This window comes from Hemitrygon akajei, chromosome 8 (genome assembly GCF_048418815.1).
Source record: "Hemitrygon akajei chromosome 8, sHemAka1.3, whole genome shotgun sequence".
NCBI lineage: Eukaryota > Metazoa > Chordata > Chondrichthyes > Myliobatiformes > Dasyatidae > Hemitrygon > Hemitrygon akajei.
Genome location: NC_133131.1, coordinates 83,492,426 through 83,517,401, shown reverse-complemented (window position 1 = coordinate 83,517,401; position 24,976 = coordinate 83,492,426). Strand labels below are relative to the sequence as shown.

The 24,976-nt window shown below is 39.8% G+C and overlaps 1 protein-coding gene across 1 annotated transcript in view; it reads left to right on the top strand.

Moving 5' to 3' along the window:
• The window catches only part of LOC140732022 (histone deacetylase 9), a 471,024-nt gene that overhangs the window by 319,065 nt on the left and 126,983 nt on the right, over positions 1 to 24,976 (top strand). Inside the window, exons 8-9 of the mRNA XM_073054104.1 lie at positions 11,606 to 11,737; positions 21,503 to 21,606. Of these exons, the coding sequence (XP_072910205.1) occupies positions 11,606 to 11,737; positions 21,503 to 21,606 (236 nt within the window). The remainder of the gene's footprint in view (positions 1 to 11,605; positions 11,738 to 21,502; positions 21,607 to 24,976) is intronic.

The window sequence follows — 24,976 nt, the reverse complement described above, 5'->3', positions numbered from 1 at the left end:
AAAGGAATTGTTGGATCATTTTTTTCTGTAGTAGTTCAATTACAACACTCCAACTTCTTCAGTTAGCTGAGAAGCAGCTATTGATTGAACCCAAGTGTAACACTGCATTTTCATTAACACATCATTGATGCCAGAGTGTTGAAGTGAGACAAGTGACTCATCTTCTGACTCTGCCAAGCATTTCCACAATTTACAAGTTGTAAATCTCTCCATTTGCTTGGCTAACAGCTTCCAGTCAAGATGACGCTGAGCTGCAATCTCCATTGAATGTTGTGGCTCAGATTTATGGTTTTGTTTTTTAGCTTGTAGAGATGGGGATGGGGTGGGGGTGTGGGGTTGTTGGGGGTCAGTTTATGGTTTAGTGACAGGGATGTGAGACAGTTAGAGGACAGGCAAGAATCTAGTCCTCCACTCCACACTTCACCACATTCCACGGTCGAAGGCCAGGGATATGGACATGAGATGATGAGCATTCATGGTTGGATGTCAGGCTAGCTGTCCAGCGAGGAGGACGTCTGGTGGCACCCCCAGAGCAGTGAGTTGTTGTTAGGTTATGGGAATGGAGTACCATGCTGGCAGGAGGCACAAGCACGTGACCCCACCCACCCAGTTATGTGAGTCAGTGAGGCCAGAGTTCCAGACCAAGTAATCGGATTCCTGTCATCAGAGGGTCCGGAGTTGAGGCCTGGAGTTTGGGGTCCATGGGGTCCTCATCCATGGTCTTCCTTCATTGTCGTTGGCAAGTCCTGGGTCAGTGGCAAAGATTGAAACCCGAAGGTTGATCGGAATTCCGGAGGTTCAGGTTGTATGACCAACGCCGTGAGTCTATGAGTTCACTGGGAAGTTGATACATAAAGTCAGCAAATTTGCAATCCGGCTGGAGGCTGGAGACAGTACGTCTGGAGATGGGGGACTGTGTATGCGCATGGGTGGGTGAGAGGAAGGAACAGAGCTTGTTTTGCTGTTGTTTCATTACTTGTTGTGTCCTGTTTTGATCTGCTGAGCATTATGGGCATGCTACGCTATGTTGGTGCTGGAATGTATGACAACATTTACAGGCTGCCCCCAGTACATCCTTACACTGTGTTGGTTGTTGATACAAACAGCACACTTCACTGTATGTTTCAATGTACATGCGATCAATAAAATGAATCTGAATCGAACTGTAATTCTGACAATACTCAAGTAGTGGAACTACCAAGGACCAGGCATGTTTGTTACAGCAACAACCAGCTTTGACTACCAGTACACTGTAGCTGGAGAATATACCATTCACAAAATGCACCATTATTACATGCCATTCTACTCCATAGCACCTCCCAATACCACTCAGAAGGACAAGAACAGCAGGCTCCTCCAGATTCCCTTGCAAGACTAACACTCCCGCTTGGAAATTTATAGCCTTCCCGTCGTCATTAGTGATATAAAGCTTGGAATTTGCTGATCTACAAGGGCTGTGGGAGTACCTTCTCCAGAAGACTTGAAGTTGTTGATGAGAGAGGTCCACTGCCACCTTTTCAAGAGAATTAGAGTTGGGCAGCAAAATGCTGGTGTCTTACTAGATTGGTTCATTGTCAGACATGGGAGCAGAATTAGGCTATTTGGGCCATTGAGTCTGTTCCGCTACTCCATCATGGCTGGCTTATTAACCCTCTCAACATCATTCTCCTGCCTACTCTCTGTGACCTTTGATGCCCCGACTGATCAACAACGTGCCAGCTGCTGATTTAAGTATACTCAATGACTCCGTAGCTGCCTTTGGCAGTGAATTGCACAGTTCCACTACCATCTGGCTAAAGAAATTCCTCACCTCTGTTCTAAATTAACAGTCCTCTATTCAGAGGCTGTGCACTCTGTCCTAGACTCCCCACTATAGGAAACATCCTCCCCACATCCACTCTATCCAGACCTTTCAATACTCAATAGGTTTCAACGAGATTCGCTCCTTCCTCCATTCTTCTAAATTCCGGCGAGTACAGGCCCAGAGCTATCAAACACTCTTCATATGTTAACCCTTTCATTCCAGGATTCATTCTCATGGACCCCCTCCAATGCCAGCACATGTTTTCGGAGATAAGGGGCCCTAAACTGCTCAGAATACTCCAAGTGCAGCCTGATCCATGCCTTATGAAGCCTCAGCATTACATCTTTGTCTTTTTATGCCACATGGACTCACTTGTTCCACCAAAGTGAGACAATATCTGTGGTCCAACTCAAAAATAGACTCTGCCCTGAATTATCTCTTTTATTGGCTCCATAATTTAAGTGTCAGTGTTTTTATATAAAAATATTGGGTGCTGATCAAAAAACTACAAAATTCTAAAATTCTGACCTAAATCCTTAATTAATATTAAATAATATTATTGCAGGAAATACTGAATTACAAAAAAAGAAATTTTACTTGCACTCTGATTTATGAATAACTGTCAGAGTGAGAAAAAATACTTTCTGAATCTTCATAACATGAGGGCTGTGTGGTTGGCCTAGTCTATGTGGATTTCAGTAAACCTTTGAAATGTCTCATGGGATGCTAATTGAAAAGGCAAATTGCATCCAAAATTTGCTTGGTAATAAGGTGCAGAGGGTGATGTTGAAGAGTTGTTTCTGTAATTGAAAACCTATGTCAAATGGTGTACCACAGGAATCGTTGTAGTGATCCTTGCTGTTTCTTAACAATTTGGATATGAATATAGGATGTATAGTTTGTAAGTTTGCAGATGACACAAAAGTTGACGGTAGTGAGGAGGATAGTCTTGGCCCATAGTACGTATGAGTTGGTAAAGTGGGCAGAGCAAAGGCAAATAATGATTAATCCTGGAAAAAGTAATGAGATGCATTTTGGAAAGACTAGTAAGATTAGGTTACGCACAATGAATGGTAGGGCTTTAGAGTTTATTTTAAAATTGAAGAGAGTTTGATATACAAATCTAAGATTCCTGAAGGTAGCAGCGGAGTAGACAGTGTTTAAAAATGTATAAGTGACTCCTCCCTCCATTAGAAAGGACATGAAATATGAGGGTTAGGGAGGTTCTGGTACAATTTTATAAGATGCCATTTCATTGGCTCTTCACTCAACACTGGAACATCTGGACAGCAAAGATGCATACATCAGGATGCTCTTTATTGACTACAGCTCTACATTCAATACCATCATCCCCTCAAAACTAATCCATAAACTTCAAAACCTTGGCCTCAACACCTCCTTGTGCAATTGGATCCTTGATTTCCTCACCTGCAGACCCCAGTCAGTTCAGAATACCAACAACATCTCCTCCACAATCTCCATCAGCACAGGAGCACTAGAAGGCTGTGTGCTTAGCCCCCTGCTCTACTCGCTTTGCACTCATTACTGCGTGGCTAAGCACAGCTCCAATGCCATATTTAAGTTTACTGATGACACACTGTTGTAGGCTGAATCAAATGTGGTGACGAATCAGCATATAGGAGAGAGAGTGAAAAACTGGCTGAGTGGTTCTATACCAACCATCTCTTACTCAATGTCAGCAAGACCAAGGAGCTGATTATTGAATTTAAGAGGAGGAAATTGGAGGTCCATGAACCAGTCCTCATCGGAGGACCAGAGACAGAGAGGGTCGTTAAATTTAAAAATTACTCTATGTTATCCTTTCAGAAGACCTATCCTTGGTCCAGCATGCAAGTGCAATTATGAAGAAAGCACAGCAGAACCTGTACTTCCTTAGTTTACAATGATTTGGCATGATGCCTAAGACTTTGACTAACTTCAGTAGATGTGTGATGGAGAGTATATTGATTGGCTGTATCACAGCCTGGTATGGTAGTATCAATGCCTTTGCATGGAAAATCCTACAAAACGTAGTGGATATGGCCTAGTCCATCATGGGTAAAGCACTCCCCTCCATTGAGCACTTTTACACAGGACATTGTCGCAGGAAAGCAGCATCCATTATCAGGGACCTCCACCACCCATGTTGCTGCTGCCATCAGGAAGGTGGTACAGGAGCCTCAGGACCCATACCATCAGTATCCCTCAACCAGCAGTATCTTGAACCAGCGGGAATAACTTCACTCAATTTCACTTGCCCCATCACTGAACTGTTCCCACAACCAATGGACTCACTTTCAAGGACTCTTCATCTCATGTTCTCGAAAATTATTGTATATATATTTATAACCATATAACAATCACAGCAAGGAAACAGGCCATTCCGGCCCTCCTAGTCCGTGCCGAACTCTTAATCTCACCTAGTCCCACCTACCCGCACTCAGCCCATAACCCTCCACTCCTTTCCTGTCCATATACCTATCCAATTTTACCTTAAATGACTCAACTGAACTGGCCTCTACTACTTCTACAGGAAGCTCATTCCACACAGCTATCACTCTCTGAGTAAAGAAATACCCCCTCGTGTTTCCCTTAAACTTTTGCCCCCTAACTCTCAAATCATGTCCTCTCGTTTGAATCTCCCCTACTCTCAATGGAAACAGCCTATTCACGTCAACTCTATCTATCCCTCTCAACATTTTAAATACCTCGATCAAATCCCCCCTCAACCTTCTACGCTCCAATGAATAGAGACCTAACTTGTTCAACCTTTCTCTGTAACTTAAGTGCTGAAACCCAGGTAACATCCTAGTAAATCTAGTAAATTTATTATTATTTCATTTTTTTCTTTCTTTTGTATTTCCAGTTTGTTGTCTTTTGCACACTGGTTGTCTGCTCTGCTGGTATGATCTTCCGTTGATCCTATTATGGTTATTGGATTCATTGATTATGCCCACAGACAATGAATCTTGTACATGGTGACATATGTGTACCTTGATAATAAATTTACTTTGAACTTTACTATTTCTCCTTCATTGTTGGGAATGTGTTGAACATTTTCATTTCTTTGGAGCTAAAAATATTTCCAGGTGAAGGTCACCTCATAAATTTTATTGGACCTGTAGGTAACTTGAATCCTTTTTAATATGATGACAAAAGAAATGCCTTGTAAAACATGTACTATGTGACATTCATCTTAAACTGATTTGAAGAAGGCACCAAATCAATTACAATGAATATTGGCCACAGGCTGTTAACTAAGTGGAATTTGGTTTAAAAAAATTGAAAAGGAGCTTTTGTTTTTTGAAGATCACTTCTCTATGCCTATTCCTCTGGCATCCTCTGTTTTAATTTGTTGATCTCTGTCCATCAGGCATGAGATTGAAAGCATTACGTGGAAGATCCCCTATGCCTGATATGTACACAATTGCATAATATTATCTTAACACTGCAATACCACAAAACTAGATTTTCAGCTGGCCCACCGATGTAGCTTTTTAAAACAAAAATAAACACAATGACACATACTTCATTTGGAGCTGGAATATGTTTCTTGGAATGGTTATGCTGGAAGACCACAGAATCGTTAGCTGAATAGCAAAAAAAGAACAGAATGCTGCTATGCCTTTGGACACTGTAGCGATCTCTAGAAAAGCTGGAATTTTGCCTAAATCCATTTCTTGCCTTTGGTTCTCCTGAACTTCAAATTAAACACAGCACTGAAAATTTTAAAGGAAAGCACCAGAGAGTAGAATACCAGTTATTCTCTCTTTCATTTAATCTGTGAATGACATTGCAATACATTTTACTGTGCAGACTGTGGGGGATTTAAAAAATTACTATGAACTCCTCCTGTCAGATTCATTGGGATCTGCACATTCTCCATCATGCCAGGATTTCAGGCTTCAAAAAAAACCACCCACTTTCTCTTTGCCTCCTCATACCTGGGGCTAAATTATCCAAATAAGTTTTAAAGTTTGTACAACTTTTCTCCATGGAGCTCATGGACAGGATTCTACTTTTGAGGGTCACAGAATCAAAGAATTGTTACTTCATTGAAGGAAACTATTTAACCCATTGAATCCATGTTGGTTCCCAGTAGAGCAATGTAGTTAATCCACTACCCTGCTCTCTCCCTATGGCTCTATATCTTTTTCTCTCTTCCAAATATCTTTCTAGTTCCCTTTTGAATGCACTGACTGATTCTGTTTCTGAATGCCACGTAAGCAATGAATTCTAGATCATAGCCTCTCTGGATGAAAAAAAATCCTCATCTCTGCCCCCACCCCTCCACCTCACTCCATTATGTACTGTATTATTGCCCAAATATTTAAATCTGTACACCAACCCTTTGAACTGTCAGATAATAGTAAAGTCAACCGGTCTTTTACATCTTTATCAATTCTGCTCTTTATTCCAAGGAAAACAATCCCATTTTCTCCTTAAAGTTATCAACGGAAAGAGAATGGGCTTTGTACATTTCAGCCAAATAATGTGACAGCAATATTTTCATGCATAATTTGACTTTCGGATGACCACGCATCTTGCGCCAGATCTGAAGCACAAAGGAACTGCAGCCTGTTCTTGTTCCTAATTCTATTTTAATTCTCCAGGTTTAGAGATTTCTTTATTTTAATATTCTGAAGTTTACTTTGATACGTGCTAGATTTATGATCTCTTTATTCTCCGTGTCTGTTTTTCAAATTAAATTGCCGTTTCTACGTGAAATTCTTTATTTAGTTTGTGGTTTATTTGTCTGTTGCTTTGCATTTAACTTTCCCCTCTCCTCCGTACTCAGTTATCCTTTCATAGACATATATATTCACACACATTGTCTTTCTGTAGCCAAGTAACCACTGAGATTGATTGCTTTTCAATCAGGGAGTCATGGAGATGTGGCATCACAATAAACATAGAGCAAGTCATGAAAATGTTTTATAATGGGAAGTCATTTTACTTTTCAGGTAAAAAATGCTTTGAAATAATAGAGTACTTTCCATTAATATCTCAATGTGCATTTTATCAAGTTGTGTGGCATTTAAGAGGTATCAGAGTGAAACTCTGATATTAATTGAGATGATTTAAGATGAGGTATTAGTGTTGATAGACCTGTACTCTGAAAATATTGTTAAGAGTAGAATGTCAGCCTTAGTATCTTGAATCATTCACTCTGTAATATTCTGGAAAATAGCCTGTTTCTTAAACTAACTATCTCCAATACTTTATTTATAACATAGCTTATATCTTGAAAAGCACTATTTGTCTACTCTATGCCTCCCAGCTGGTAAACAGCCCGCTTCTTATAATTTTACAGTAATTGGACGAATGTATAGAGGGATGTCAAGAGGTAGGATTTTTACAGAGAGTAGAATGCACTGTCAGGGGTGGTGGTAAAGGTAGATACATTAGGGACATTTAAGAGACTCTTAGATATGCACATAAACGTAAGACAAATGGAGGACTATGTGAGGGAAGGGTTACGTTCATCTTGGAGTAGGTTAAAAGGTCAGCACACCATAGGGCCTTTACTATGCTGTACTGCTCTATGTTCTCCCTGGAACATGACGGATAGCAGAGGCCTTCAGATTAAGAACATCTAACACATTTCTGAGTGAGCTCCAGTAACATTATTAAATTCAAACAGCTGTTGTATGTACATATGGTTGTTCCTCCAAATGGCAAAAAAGTTACCTCTCTCTCTAGCCACCCACCCACACCCCTCTTGCACTTTCAATAATTGCTCATTGTGCTTTAGACACCATTCATGACAACACTATGGAAGGAAGCTTAGGGGAGTGAATGAATTTTGCAAACTTTCTGACTTACAGGCAAAATAAACTTACGGACTTTAAAAACAGATTTTTTTTTGTTACCCAGAAATGACCTAAATCTAGAAGCTGCTACACTTTTTATTTTAACTGCCTCACCAACAACATATCATCTCAAGTGTTTCCATGGAGACCCTTTCAGAAGATGCATCAAACTTTTTGGTTTCTCTTCTGGCCTCCAATCACCATCCTAACTGAACCATTGGTTCTTCTCCACCATATTGCTTACAATCTTCACCTCATCACTCCCCAACGATAACACTAACACGAGCAGACACACAAACACACACCCACCCACCCCTTCTGTTCAGAGCAGCTCCCTGGAACAAGCCAGCTAAGCTTTCAGTCTTCTGACTTGGAAAGAGAGACAGAGGATCAAAATTGGTTCTGCCATTAAAATTGGCAGAATTTGAGTAAAGCTTAGATTCTTATCCTGCCTTTGAGCTAATATTGAAGTGTCTAACTAAACATCACCCTGCACCCCATATATTATTTTACTTGTATGTTTCAGCAGGAATGGACATTTGGAAAGGATGGTTTGATTTATTATTTTGTTTAGAATTGCTAAATTCTACCCTGGAATACAGAATAAATAGTAGTTCAATTGGCAAAATGGGAGATAGATTTCAGATTCAATGTTGCATGTTCTTTCAGCTAAATTATTCAGAACTGATATACGACCATTGGAATGAAGATTACATTTGGCATTAAGAAAGAATGGTTTATAACAATACAGTGATGTATTTCATGACTTCAACACATTCTTACATTCCCTATTATGGTTAAAATACTTGAAATGTAGATATTACAGAGACCAGATAATCATTTCAGTTGGACTTTGGAGTGCTCACTCACACTTTTTTGAAGTAATGCCATGGAGATATTTCTACCCGTTGAAAAGGTGGAATTGCCCTTGGTTCAACCTTTTCCAACAGAAGGAACTTTAGCAGATATCATTCATGCAATGCTTACTGGAATGCCACTTTGGTTGGATAATATCTGGAATAGGTTTGAACCCACAACTTTTTAAGTCAAGTGATGAGACTGTTTGCACTAGGCCATAGTTAACACCAAGTAATACTTCCTTTGTTGGTCTTTAATGCTGTCATGACAATAGCTATAAATATACAATATATGTTTTATTGCTGACTAAAATAAAACACAAGGGAAGTCATTTTGCAACCTTATCAAATACCAAGTTAACTGAGAACATATCACTTTGTAGAACTGTATGATTGAAATTCATGGAATTGAGAACTGGACGGCCTCCATTAAGGTTATTGATCAACAGGATATCAGGAAATGTAAAGTTTATTAATTTTTTCCTTTTTACAATATTTAATTAGAAAATCCATAAACATCTTGGGGCAGTTGTATAATGTTTTCCATTTTTAATTCATCAAACTGGTTGCTGAATTGGTAGGGTGGTCTGGTTTCCTTCCATGTCGTGAGGAGGAGTAGGTTGAAAGGCCAATTGGCCCCTATAAATTGACTCTAGTCTAGTGTGTATACGAGTGGTACAATCTATTGATGGGAATATGAGGGGAATAAAATGGAATTGTAGGATTAGCAATAAGAGGTGCTTGATGAGTCTGTGCTATGTGGGCTAAGAGCCCTTTTCAGTTTTGTATGACCATAATACTCAAAGTGAATTAATATAGTATAAATCCTACTATTACAGGAATTACTTTTTAAACTCTCTGAACTCAAGATGTAAACAAGCAGAAAAAAATTACTTTGGGAATCCTACATATCTAACAATAGGGATTTTTTTTAAAAAGTGATTTATAGGATTGAAACTCTTCTCCTGCCGTCCTTTCCAATCCTGCTCACACCTGATGATTCCAGTTACGGTAAAGCAAGCTAGTGGAGCTTTCTTCATACCTTTGGATAGCTTGAGGAGGCCACCTGTAGGTTTCGTTGTTTTTATTATCTAAAGATGAAATGCAAGGTCTCAACCCGAAATATTGACTGTCCCTTATCCTCCATAAACTCTACCTGACCCATGAATTCTTCCAATGCCTCCTATTTTGATGAAGGTGAAGTACTATCCCTACTTTTTAATTTTTTTGTGTCCTCTGCTTTTGCACTGACAGACTTGATTTGAAAAAAATAATTGACTGATTTGAACTACTACCAGGGATATGAGTGAAGGGTGGTCTAAAGGGCTATACTGAGTTTTCACCTGTGGCATAACCAGATCAATTCAAACAGAGTTTACATTCCTGCTATATTTAAACTAAATCTTACTTACGTTTTTTAAATTTTTAATGTATTCAGCCAAATTCATTTTCCTCACCTCTCATCACTCTCCCTGCTACATTATATAAATGTTCAGTCGAAGTTTCGTGAAGAGACCCTTCGTCAGGACTAACTGAAAGAAAAGATAGTAAGAGATTTGGAAGTGAGAGGGGGAGGGGGAAATGCAAAATGATAGAAGACCAGAGGGGGAGGGGTGAAGCTGAGAGCTGGAAAGGTGATTGGCAAAAGGGATACAGAGCTGGAGAAGGGAAAGGATCATGGGATGGGAGGCCTAGGGAGAAAGAGAGGGGGAGGGGAGCACCAGAGGGAGATGGAGAACAGGCAAGGAGTGATTGTGAGAGGGGCAGACAGAAAAATAAGAGAGGAAAAGGGGGGCAATAATAAATAACTAAATAATGGATGGGGTAAGAAGGGGAGGAGGGGCATTGAAGTTAGAGAAATCAGTGTTCATGTCATCAGGTTGGAGGCTACCCAGACGGAATATAAGGTGTTGTTCCTCCAACCTGAGTGTGGATTCATTTTGACAGTAGAGGAGGCCATGGATAGACATATCAGAATGGGAATGGGACGTGGAATTAAAATGTGTGGCCACTGGGAGATCCTGCTTTCTCTGGCAGACTGAGCGTAAGTGTTCAGCAAAATGGTTTCCCAGACTGCGTCGGATCTCACCAATATATAAAAAGCCACACTGGGAGCACTGGACGCAGTATACCACACCAGCCGACTCACAGGTGAAGTGTCGCCTCACCTGGAAGGACTGTCTGGGGCCCTGAATGGTGGTGAGGGAGGAAGTGTAAGGGGAGGTGTAGCACTGGTTCCGCTTGCAAGGATAAGTGCCAGGAGGGAGATCGGTGGGAAGAGATGGGGTGGGGGGGAAGGGGATGAATGGACAAGGGAGTCATGTAGGGAGTGATCCCTGCGGAAAGCAGAAAGGAGTGAGAGTGAAAGATGTCCTTGGTAGTGGGATCCTGCTGCAGGTAGCGGAAGTTATGGAGAATTATATGTTGGAACTGGAGGTAGGTGAGGACAAGGGGAACCCTATCCCGAGTGGGGTGGCGGGAGGATGGGGTGAGAGCAGATGTGCATGAAATGGGAGAGATGCACTTGAGAGCACAGTTGATGGTGGAGGAAGTCCCCTTCTTTAAAAAAAGAAGACATCTCCTTTATCCTGGAATGAAAGTCCATTGATTTCTCTAACTTCTGTTAATGCCCCTCTTCCCCTTCTTACCCCATCCCTTATTTATTTATTATACCCCCTCTCTTTTTTTTCCTGTCTGTGCCCCTTTCACAATCACTCCTTGCCTGGTCTCCACCTCCCACTGGTGCTCCCCTCCCCCTTTCTTTCTCCCTAGGCCTCCTGTCCCATGATCCTTTCCCTTCTCCAGCTGTGTATCCCTTTTTCCAATCAACTTTCCAGCTCTTAGCTTAATCCCTCACCCTCCTGTCTTCTCCTATCATTTCAGATTTCCCCTTCTCCCTCCCACTTTCAAATCTCTTAATATCTTTTCTTTCAGTTAGTCCTGACGAAGGGTCTCGGCCCGAAACGTCGGCTGTACTTCTTCCTATAGATGTTGCCTGGCCTGCTGCGTTCCACCAGCATTTTGTGTGTGTAGCTTGAATTTCCAGCATCTGCAAATTTCCTCGTGTTTGCTTTATATAAATGTTATTTTGTTTCTCTTTGTCCACACCTGATGTTCTCATGTCTTCACAGCCTCAGAGCCAAACTTGAAGGTGCGTTCCAGGTTAAAACAGAAAGTGACAGAGAGGAGGAGTAGTCCATTATTGCGCAGAAAAGATGGTACCATTATCAGCATCTTCAAGAAGAGAACGCTTGAGAGAACAGGTACAGGTCGTCCCAGGGTTACAAGTGGGTCCCCTTTTCTCAGATATTCTTTAGACAGTTTGGTCCATAGTTCAGAAAGTACCAAAGCAAAGTCACTCAATGTGGTAACCACACATCCACAATATTGCAGTGAATGTTTTTACAACCACATACGGCTGATAAGAAAGAACAAAAATGGAGAAAGAGAGGAATCTAGTTCTAGCATTTGGAATGTACATATGCCAGACCAGACTTTTGAATTTACTATTATGGGAGCTCGTTCAGATGTAGTGGTGTCCTTAAGTTGGGTGCACGTAACCCAAGGACAGCCTTTAGGAGGGAAGAACACAATGCTCTTGATAAAAGCTGGCATATTCGTTATGGATGTTTTTATTCCAACATCCTGGCTGTGAGGCAGCTTTATACAAAGACACAAACACTCAAAACAGCAAATTAAATCTGCTCCTTTCAGAAGAAACAGTGGTTTTGCTGGGTCTGGGAGTGAATTAGACACAGGTCATGGAAGAAAGTTCAGTTGCTAAATAAGAAAACGTAACAGCAGGAAAAGTTACTTCATTCCAAATGACTGTCTGTTTATGTTTGATCTTATCCCTCCAGACCTACTTTCTTATCATATTCCTTGGACTGTCTTTTCCCTAGAACTATAACTAATTATGTTTTAAATCAGTTAAAATTAATGTCTTAAATGGCCATCTCCAATAACAATCAAAGTCAGTTATCTTAAATGTAAAAATAGTCCCACCTCACATTCTTTCTTATTTTTAATTAATTTCAGCTAGTTTCTCATACTAATATGGCCCTTGGCTCCAGTTAATGTGCTTGCATATATCAATTTTGTTAACTTCCTTCAGGATTTTAAAAATTTCTTTTAGGTTATTCCAAGCTAAACTTTTTGGAAGGAATTTTAAACTCTTTTACTTTTTCTCATAACTTAAGTTATAACCAATACGACTTAGAAATCCTAAGAAGGCAAATACAGGGATTTGGACCAGTCAGTCATTTGGTTTCCTTCATAGTACTCTTGGAGTAGAACACTTCAAGGATAGGAAATGGGATCTGGTATAGGGGATCAAAAAGTTATTGTTGAACTTTCATTTCATCACAGGGGCACGGCAGTTGAAAAGACGAAAGGATATTAACCCTTAATAATGGGACTGAGCATTTAATGCTAGGATAAAATTGAGCCTCAACCTCCAAATTTAGAAATGATTGGTATGTAGACGCCACCATTTCAGCATTATATTCGAAGAAGCAGTTAAGTGGACAGATAAAAACGTTGTAATGTTTAATTTACTTGAGAAATCAATGAAAATTAAGAAATCTGTATTCATAGAAGAGCATTATTCTGATTGGAACTGTTCAAATAATGTTCAGGTTTTATATCTTGTTTTAATAATGCAAATACCAATAAATGCTATCAACATCCATCCAGAAAATTAGGCAGCTTAAAAGCAGCAAGGACCAGAGGAAATTGAAATTAGAACTGAAAATATTTAGATGTTAAATTTTAAAAAAATTGTTTTTGAGCGGTCTGCAAATGAAGGCCTACATGGAATATCTTATTAGGCATACTGGGCAACTATACAATGCCCAAGGTCGCTCTCTTCATCAAACACCCTGGGATCTTACCATTTACTGTGTATATTATACCCAATTTGATCTTCTAAAATGCATAATTTAACACTTTACTGGATTAAATTCCATCTGCCATTACTCCTTCTGATTTTCCAAATAATCAATATCTTACTGTAGGCCAAGATAATAATTCTTGCTGTCTACAATATTTCAGATTTTCATGTCATCTGTGATTTTACTTATTAAATCTCTTACATCCACCTCCAGCTGATAAGTGTATATCACAAATGTCAAGGGCCCCAGCACTCGAGTTACAGACTTCCAATCAAAAAACAACCATTGACCATCACTTTCTGCCTCCTAGTGCGGAGTTAATTTGGATTCAATTTGACATCTTGCCTTGTTTGCCATGGGCTCTAACTACACAGGACATTGAAGGCTGTACTGAAGTTCATGTAGACAATGTTGACTATGCCAACATAATTGGTACCTCTTCAAATATTCAGTCAAATCAGTGAAACAGGGTTGTTTTCAAAGACACATAGGCACCAGCAACAGCCAATGTGTCTGTTATGTGAAAAAAAGTTCTTTCAAATGAAGCAATGAAACTGTCCATACTTCTTAAACATTTGAAGAGAACACCCTCTGATAAAGTAAGTACAGACTTGGCTTATTTTCAGTCATTTAGTGAAAATGTTCAGAAACAGAAAACACTTCAAAATATGTTTGCCAATATTTCATGACAAAACAGTGATATTTTGTGTGTTTTGTACAGCATTTAATTGCTGATTGTTAAATCCGGAAAGCCCCATGAAATTGGAGAAGAACTGATTCTGGGAGTTTCTGAGTGTACAGTTTTGTATAAGTCACCTGATCAACTGATTAAAGCAATTCCGCTCAGTGACAAATCTGTTCAAAGATGAATAGATGAATTGTCTATGAATGTGGAAGACATATTGTGCAGCATACTAAGGACAACCAAATTTGTTCTGTAGTTTGATAGTTAACATTGCCAGCCAGTAAGTCTTTGCTTCTTGGTTATGTTAATTTCATAAAAAATGAAAGCATGGTTCAAGAGTTACTACTGGCAAGGGAACTAGAAACAGATACAAAGTGGAAGTCAATATTTTATGTCGTTGAGCCATTTTTCAAAGAGAAGGACATTACACTCACTAACATTCTTGCCTGTGCAATAGATAGGGCACTGCCAATGACAAGATGCCACCACTGATACTCCCCCCCTATACTTTTCTCTAATCACTTTAAAATTATGCCCCATCCCCCTTGGTATTAGCCATTTCTGCCCTGGGAAATAGTCTGGCTATCCATTCGATGTAGACTTCTTTTCATATTGTATACTACTATCAATTCACCTCTCAACATTCCTTGTTCAAAAAGGAAAAGCCCTGGGTTGATTAACCTATCCTCAAAGGCACATTCTCTAATCCAGGCAGCATTCTGATAAATCACTTCTGCACCCTTTCTAAAGCTTCTACATACTTCAGGTAATGAGGTGAGGTGACCAGACCTGAATACAATATTCAAAGTGTGGTCTAACCAGGATTTTATGGAGCTGCAACATTACCCCATGGCTCTTGAACTCAGTCCCCTGACTAATGAAGACCAACATACCATATGCCTTCTTAACAACCCGGTCAACTTGTGCAGCAACTTTGAAGAATCTGTGGACCTGGACCTCAAGATCCCCCTGTTCCTCCACACTGCCAAGAATCCTGCATTCCACCTTCAAATATGACCTCCAAAGTGAATCACTTCACACTTCTCCATCTACCACTTTTCAGCCCAGCTCTGCTTTCTGTCAATATCCCATTGTAACCTGTAACAACCTTCTACACTAAGGACTTGCAAATGGAACAAATCTCTTTTCAATCATTTGTACACATTAAAAATTTTGACCTAAAGAAGGAAAATCATTGATCAAACAGCTAAAGGTATTTGGGGTGAGATCACTTTTCTCAAGAAAATCTGCAGTCTCTTGGGTGAATGGTTTCCAAAAACCACAACTATCTTCCTATTGGGTAGAGAATTTCAAAGATCCAATCCCTTCTGGATAAAGACATTCTTTTCTCATCTCAATCCTTAATGGCTAATCCCTTATTCTCAGACTGAAGCCCCTGTTTCTGAACACCTCAGCCTGTATACACTCCCATCAGGGTCTTTTTACCCTTTAAGTTTCTTAACTCTACCCTCAAGCATTCTACATCTTCAGATCCTATATCACCTCCTTCTAAGGACTTGATTTCAATTTTTACCAACTGAGTTACACCACTCCCTGTCCCTTCCTGCCTGTCATTTTGATACAATGTGTATCCTTGGGTGTTAAGCACTCAGCCCTCAACAGATTCTGTATCTCCTAGTTCATCAACGGCTTTTAATTTTAGTATGTCCGGTATGTTCTCGAAAACACACAGGTCTTGATGAAGTTGGTAACAACTATGGCATATTCATTCAGATTCAAAGATGAATCCCAGAATATTGTCTAGTCAGCTGACATAAAGTAGTCCTGTAAGTCCTCCTGCACCTCCCTTGACATACCTTCTTGGTCCTCACCACTGCTGCTGCGTACTTTAGTCTCTGTCTATATGCCGGGAGTAGAATTACAGCCAGGTGATCGGACTGCAGTCACTTGTCATCAGCAGTCGCTATGGCACTGCTTCTTGATCCATTTTTAAATGAAATCCAGAGGCAATCGATTCAAAACTGAACATTGCTGATTAGGTTATTTTGAGTAAGAGGCAACAGGTTACCTATCCTTTATATTGCCTTACTGATTAAGATAAAGCAATGTGATTCATCTTATATATATATATATATATATAAGTGAAACAAAACAGACAAAAACTACGTTCTAGATTATAAGCAGGATGCCAACTCTGCTTGGACCAGAAATAACAGTCTCCAGTAACACAACATAATGAGCTCTCTCCCACTGTTCCCTCTAGCAGGCCTGATAGAGATCAGTGACATACATGAAAAGGGATCAGATCATGACAGCTGGATTTTTTACTTGGACAGTTCAAGAGTTAGTGCTTACAAAGTAAAGTTTCATCGTAGGAGTACTCAAAACAAAAATGGACCCCCAATATCTCAATATCTACAGAGGACTTTACAATTTAGTTGTGGGTTTAATTCCATCTCTGAACTAATGTACAGTATCCATTTGGATGCTAGTTAAGGAAATGTCTATAACTAAAATAAAACACAGGTTCAAGTTTATCGTCATTCAACCATATACTTGTATGCCACCAAATGAAACAATCTTCCTCTGGATCAAAACGAAAATAACTTAACAAATAATAAGGTTCATTTACTACACAACTGGAAATGAAACAGTATAATGCAACTGGCACTTCATTCGTAATGTGAACTGGGTAGTGGCAGGGAGTTCAGAAGTCATACGGCCTGGGGGAGCAAGTTATTTCCCATCCTAACAGTTCTTGTCCTAATGCTACTGTACTTCATGCATGATGGTAAGGAGTCAATGAGATTGTTGGGTGGATGGGAAGGATCATTGACAATGTTAAGGGCCCTGCATAAGCAGCACTTCAGATAAATATCTCTGATGGGTGGAAGTGAGACCCTGATGATCCTTTCCTTGGTCCTCACAATCCTTTGTAGGGACTTGTGATCAAATGTCTTGCAATTCTCATACCAGTGTGATGGTATTGGTTGCTGAACACAAGCTCTAAACTCAAACAAAGACCTTAAGCCATATCCGATATACAAACATTTGTAGATAGCCACAGGAAGGTTATTCTGTAGCCAACTATTCCTCAAAAACTTGTTCACATTCCTGTTTATTCCCTACTGCAAAGTTAGCTGCCAACATCTACTATTTGAGCAATGGGTCCCCACTTCCTACAAAGGAGGAGGTATTTCCATCTAACAAAGTAGTTTGAACACAGTTCATTTACTTTTACAGATACTCACCTAAATCCAGACAAGATTCATGAAACACATTTCAAACTCAGAGTTTTTCTATCTTAAACATAATTTTCAAATTACGAATAGTGTATAAAACACAAAAGGATTTCCAAGACACATATATAATTCCTGTAAGCAGAAAAAGCATACTGAAGAGTTGCTGCAAATGAATCATCTGTGCAAAAATCAAAAGTGAAGGAATGGATTCTGGTTCCCCATATTTCTGTCATTCCTCTTGGTGTTCTTTGCTATTCCTAATAAGCCTGGCTACACTCTATCTTTATATTGTTTCTTTGTCACTTGGGCAACCTGACATGCATATGATATTTCCCCCCCCCCCCCAATACCTTTTTACACAAATAGTCAAAAAGCTTCTGGAGACACAGCTCCAAGATTCCCATTATTAATGCCGTGAAGCTGTCTGAGCACACAAATCTTCCAACTATTAACAATCAGCTATTTGATGTGCTAAGTGATAGTATGAATTTCGTCTGAAAACTTCTTCAAACTAACTAACTTAGCCATGCTTTCTGACTTGAAACAAGCCCAATTAAATAGAAACATAGAAAACCTACAGCACAATACAGGCCCTTCGACCCACAAAGCTGTGCCAAACATGTCCTTACCTTTGAACTACCTAGGCTTTACCCATAGCCCTCTATTTTTCTGAGCTCCATGTATCCATTCAGGAGTCTCTTAAAAGACCCTATCATTTCTGCCTCCACCACCACCACTGGCAGCCCATTCCACACACTCACCACATTCTGTGTAAAAAAACTCACCCCTGACATCTCCTCTGTACCTACTTCCAAACACCTTAAAACTATGCCCTCTCGTGTTAGCCACTGTGTTTCTTAAGAAGTCCGCCCAGCTGCTGTGAAGCAGCATCCTGTGTCCTTTCGACAGTGTGTTTGTTTTCAAAGCTGTCCTTTTAATTTCAGACTGATTATTGCTTGTCATTTTTACCAAGAACTGAAGACTGGCTCCTACTTATGACAAGAAGCTAAACACAGAATAATGGTTAGAAGTTTAACTTACTCAAAAGCAACTTTTTGATCTCTGGAAGTTTCAGCTACAATATCAAAACACTAAGCCTGGCAAAAAAGAATGCCCTCCTGGTCCTGGATAGTGAATATCCATCACACCAGATAGCGATGCAGCTGGTTGGGACATTCTCAATGGTGCTCCTGTAAAAGTTGTATAGAATAGGGGGAGAGAGAAGCCTCAATCTCCTCAGGAAGTGAAGATGCTGATGTGCTTTCTTTACTAACAAGTTGGTGATGAGGGACTAGGTGAGACTGTCTGTTATGTGCGCACCTGAAAACTTGATGCTCTTAACTCTCTCCATGGAAGAGCCATGGATGTGCATTGAGGAGTGGTCAGCCTGCATGTTCCTAAAGTCCACAAACATCTCCACATTGTCTACTCCATAGTGAGACTCAAGTTGCTGTGCTTGCACCATTCCACCAGCCGCTCTACCTCCTCTCTGTATATCACCTCGTCATCGTTGTTGATGAGGCCAACCACTGTTGTGCAATTAACGAACTTGATGATGCACTTTGAACTGAATCTAGCAGTACAGTTATGTCAGCATCGTGAACAGCAGTGGGCTGAGCACGCAGCCCTAGGGGACACCAGTGCCCGGCATGATGGAGCTAGAGATGTTGCTGCCAACATGAGCTGACTGTACTCTTTTTATCAAGGAGTCCAAGATACAGTTACAGAGAGAGGTGAAACCAAATGAGGACAGTTCACCCACCTGCTTCTGAGGGGTGATTATACTAAACAGCAAACTCAAGTCAAAAAATAGCATCCTGCCATTGGAAGCACCATTTTCCAGCTGGGACAGGATGGAGTGGAGTGTAAGGGCTATGGCATCATCAATGGACAGATCTGAATGATAAGCAAATTTGAAAGGTTCAGTGTAGCAGGATGATGGGGCTTGATACAATCCATTACTAACTGCTCAAAACTTCATTATTGCTTAAGTGAATGCCACTGGACAATAGGCGATAAGGCAATCAATGCATTTATTCTTAAATGCTGCTGTGGCAAATACTTACACAACCCGTATAGCACTAACTGTTGATGTTATTTTAACACTAGCAGCAGCCGATGACAAAAAAAATTACATTGATCAGAAAGTTAGATTGATTTGTTGAGCCATGAGGCATTCATATGCTAGAAAAGTGACAACACCTACTTGATCTTTTTTCACTCATGTTTTGGGAATGGGTGTCACTCTTAAGGCCAGCATTCATTGCACATCCCTAACTTCCCTTAAATTGATTGGCATTTCTGAGCCTTGTACATTGGTTGCTCTGGAGTCACAAATAGGCCAGACCAAAAAAGGATGGCAGATTTTGTCTTCTGAAGGATCTTAATGATCAGATGGATTATTAAATCAATATTTTGTGGTCATCATTACATTTTTTTCCCTGCGTTACTTTGAATTTGTGTCAGTAGGCATTTAGGTCAGGCCTCTGGATAACCAGTCCTGCCAAAATCTGAGATGCAAAAGAACTCTGTGCAGAACAACCTAAAGGTTAACTTGCAGCTACAGTCGGTGGTGAGGAAGGCAAATACAATGTTAACATTCGTTTCAAGAGGCCTTGAATACAAGAGCAGGGAAGTGATGCTGAGGCTTTATAAGGTTGTGGTGAGGCATCATCTTGAGTATTGTGAACAGCCTTGGGCTCCTCATCTAAGAAAAAATATGCTGGCCTTGGAGAGGGTTCAGAGGAAGTTCACAAGGATGATTCTGGGAATGAAAAGGTTATCATATGAAGAACTTTTGACAGCTCTGGGCGTGTACTCACTGGAATTTAGGATGGGGGGGATCTCATTGAAACCTTTCAAATGTTGAAAGGTCTAGACAGAGCAGATGTAAAAAGGATGTTTCCCATGGTCGGTGAGTCGAGGACAAGAGGGCCCAGCCTCAGGATAGAGGGGTGCCCATTTAAAACAGAGATGTGAAGAAATTTCTTTAGCCAGAGGGTGGTGAATTTGTGGAATTTTCTACCACAGGCAGCTATGGAGGCCAGGTCGTTGGGTGTCTTTAAAGCAGAGCTTGATAGGTTCTTGATTGGACATAGCATCAAAGGTTATAGGGAGAAGGCTGGGGAGTGGGGCTGAAGAGGAGCAAAAAGGATCAGCCATAATTGAATAGTGGAGAGACTCGATGGGTCAAATGGTCTAATTCTGCTCCTATGCCTTATGGTTTTATATCCACCATACCACCATGGTCATACATAATTAGAGATAATAGTTAGTGAGAGCATCATCTGAATCCTTAGGTTCAAAGACAAGCTCAAAGTAACTCAGGAATATTGATTTCAATATTTTAATTTTTAAATCCTTTCTTCATGTCTTCAAGGAAGGATTAAAGATAGACAATGTTCTTTTACTGATAATCAACTCAGAGTTAATGCTAAGTAGTTATATCACTAACATATTATTCAAGAATCATTTGGATAAGGCAAGTAAAATGTTTCTGCTGCACAGGCCCCATCTATTGGCAGTAAATAGAATAGGACCGATCTGTAGACTGTTGCAAGTCACCCACAAGATTTTCAAAAACAACGCTCTGTTTGAATGGGCAGAGTGGGGCAGTTCTCCCATCTGTTATATAAACATAAAATGTATTGCAAAACCTGGTGCTGTGTTGAACAGATATTCTTGGTCTTTGAGTTGTGCTCAGCTCACCAGCTTCAGCCAATGTAGTGATAGAAGCACGGCATTTGGTTCGAGTACACTAGAGATTAGGGAAGAAAAATGTTAGCCAGCCTTCCAGTTTCTAACTTATATACACGTGGTCGGTCACCTAGTGAGAACAAAATGTAGTTTAGTTGTGATGTCTCAAAGGCCTGCCAGCACTTATAGTCTAGCTCACACACGATGGATGCTAGTCCTCAGAGAACAGGATGCTGTTGTGAGTCACGTTAAGGTTAAATTAAAATCACATTTTAAAATTCTGAGAAAAATCAAGAGTCAGTTTAGAATCTATCCTCATTATTTTAGTTTGGGCTGATGAAAACTCCCAAAATACATTGGATTTGATAAAAAGAAATCTAAATAAGCTTGAAATACTAAACAAGGCCTTTTAGAAAATGTAAACATTCTTCAGATTCTGCTAACGGCATAAAATAGGGAGACTGTGAAGTCTTTGTTTTACTAATATCGTTTATACTGTGGGTACCTTGCCCTGCTAGAACTTTTGACTTGATTATTCTTGTCTTCTTAAAGATTCCTCAGTGTGCAGCAGTGCTCCAGGATCTGGTCCAAGCTCTCCCAACAGTAATTCCAGTGGCATGTCAGTGGAGAATGGATTATCAAATTCACCTGCTGAGGTAAAACTTCAAAGTTCTATATGAGTGGCCATTGTACATTGTTAAGTTTTGTTTTTGGTTTTCACACTCACAACGCCTACCTTAAAAGTTCCAACACATCTTCTCCACCCTCTTGCACACTCACTCTTCACTCACGTGGTTTTCTTTTCCTTTAAATTATTTTTGGCACTGACATCCGCAGAAGAAAATTCTTGGGGAATAATTTACACAATAAAGCATTGGAAAAGGCAGCTTGATAGAAAACAGCTGAGATTGAAGGTGTGCTGTCAAAGTTCTGTGAATGACTCATCCGCTTGATGTTTGAACCCCCCTCAGCCTTTGCTATACCATTTATAGATGAGTGCTCTTTACAGTTATACTTAGATCTGCAATGGGATTTCGATGACAGCCAATGCATGATCCTTTTGCCAAGAAGCATGAAAAAGTTCTTATCGTTCTCATAAAGAATCAGTTAAGTATTGTATGTAATTAGTTTTGCTACAATAAGTGTATGGGACATTGGAAAAAATGTTGAATTTCCCCATGGGGATGAATAAAGTATCTATCTATCCATCTATCTATCAGTAGATGAAAAATGTACAGGTATAAAACCAGGGATGGGTTGTTGGTGAAGAAAAGAAACACAATTACCCCATTGCTTCTCGAACATCAAGAGGGTCAATGGATTAACACTCAATTCTGCCAAAATAGCTGGAGGCATTGGAAGAGTGGTTTCTTTAGGCAGTGTTTTGAGTTTATGGGAATATTATTAATAAAAATGGGTTAAAATGTGTTCTACTCATAGATATATGCAGAGCCAGAGCTGTGTGCTACAGCACACAATTTGAAAATGATTCAGATACTATATTTGCATTGCTGGGGGGGGGGGGTTTCCTTGCTTAAAGTGCTCTCAATACTACATATGAGATTGACCTTTCATTTTTATAGATACCTCAGACACTTTTGCAGTGTCAGTCACGCTTGCCAAGAAGAGCACATAATACACACATAAAGCCACTTTACTCAGCAGTAGGGAGATGGTTGTTTGCTAATGGACATCAGCCTCATAATAGCTACCTCTCAGCTACGATGGCTAAGCACCAAACCATCAGGTGATGCCATATTACTTAGGTTTTATCACTTTATCACCCTCATTACTCTTTCTTATTGACCTGTGCCACTGAGCTCTTCGTACAAGTAAATTGAAAACACCTGCCAGAAATCAAAAGGAAGTGATAACCAAACCTATCGGTTAGGACTGAAACATCTTTTGGGTGTTGTGTACAATAATAAATAGCCAGTGTCAAGTTTAACACAGTAATTTAATCTGCATTTTTGTGATTTTCTCAAACAGCCTGAGCTTCAGGACAGTGGTTTATCACATTATCACTGCACCTCAGCAAAATCACAGCCTTAAACATTGTCTGCAATCTATTAGTCTATATATGTGATAGGAATTTGTAGAAAATCACTTTCCCAGATGTTACCTGATAGAAAGCATGTCTTTGAATAACAGTACATTAAAGTCTGCAATTACAATTAACATCTCGTTGTTTAAGCCTTTTTAGCCTGGGGTAGCATTACTTCATCAAAAGTATGACAAGGATAGTTGACTAGAACAAGACAGATTATTGAGAATTAGACATTTTCTGTTATTACCTCAATTACCCTGCTCTACTAACATCATTATGAAATTTATGTCAAATATTATACAAGTTAAAACTGGTGCCTATTTTTAAAGTTGCAATCAATTCATGTACCACTGGCAGAAAAGAATATTCCAAAGCTAAAGGTTTTACAGAATTAATAGGCACAAATTAATGGACATGTGTTGTACTTGTTGGACACAATATCTCAAGCATTGGTTTGTTTGAGTCTCAGCTGTTGCATTAATTATCAATCATTATTATTTATTAAAATAATTACGTTATTAGCTTGCTAATTCAATGAAAATATTTTTTAAAATTTAAACTGATTTGATACTCAATTATTTCAAAGTGGCAGTGTATTTTGTGACCTTGATAAATCCTGGATATTTCCTGCATTGGCAGACAATCAATATTATGACACCTTTGTTTTCAGTGATCTGTGTATGTGTGAAGACACTGTGACCTGATGTAAAGCCTCAGTGGGAGGCTCTGCTTTGAGCAAAAACACTCAGTGTTATTCTTCATGTTAAGAACCAGCCAAAGCCGGCAAGAGAAGCAGCATGGTATACGTTGCTTGCTTTTTAATGTTATTTTTTTGTCCAGGATAATTGATATCTCAGAGCCTAAAGGTCTCAAAAACGGAGGTGACAAATTATTATAATTCTGTTAGGTCGGGATCCTGTATGCTGTTTCCTTCAAGGGGGTGTCTCACTTTTAGAGTCACAGATGCTTTTTTGTTTGGGAAGTAAGCAATGATTGTTGCTGCACTGTTACACTGGGTGTTCTTTTACATCCCAGTTTCTTCTCTGTGGTCAGAGTCATGTTACAACTGGGAGCCCCCAAGAAGCAACAAAATAAAAGGGAAACTGTGTAACCTTCTGTTGTCTTTTTGAATGCAGAGTAGAACATGTGGGACTGGAATTGATCTAATTGGAAAACAATTCAGCCACCTATCCTGTGAAAATTTCAGCTACTATTTAAGAAAAACAGAAGTATGGATGGAATTAGTTCCTACTGCATGTAACTGCAATGAGATATAGTAGAAGTTTGACCAGTTATAGCTATGCAAATTGATGGCATTATTATAAGCACAACTTTCATGAGAGGCATAAATCCAGCAGCATTTCAATTCAGAATCTTATCCCATCCCAGGGAACAGTTCAGTGATGGGCAAGTGAAGTTAAGAGAAGTTATCCCCTTTGGTTTAAGATTCTGATTGTTAAGGGGTAATAACTGTTCCTGAATCTGGTAGTGTGAGTCCTGAGGCTCCTATACCTTCTTCCTGATGGCAGCAGCGAGAAGAGAGCATGACCTGTATAATGTGGGGTGGGGAATCTCTGATGATGGATGCTGCTTTCCTGCGACAGGGCTACATGTAGATGCACTCAAAAGTTTTAATGGTTCATTCATTATCAAAATTTTCTTCTCCAGATAGCCACGAAACCAGGAAAGAAAAGAATTGCAGCATCATCAATCACCCCCAACTCCCTCCTTCGCAAACAAAAAACAAATAAAAACAGAACAGCTGCATCGACCCCCAAATCCTCCTCCCCCTCCCCCACCACACACAAAAAAACAAGAAAGATGGCACGATAAAACATAATACAAAAATTCCCCCAGGCCATATCCACTACTTTTTGTGGGTGTTTTTGTTCAAGGGCATTGACATATACCAGGCCATGATACAATATACTCTACAGAGCACATCTATAGAAGTTTGTCAAAGTTTTAAATAGCAATGC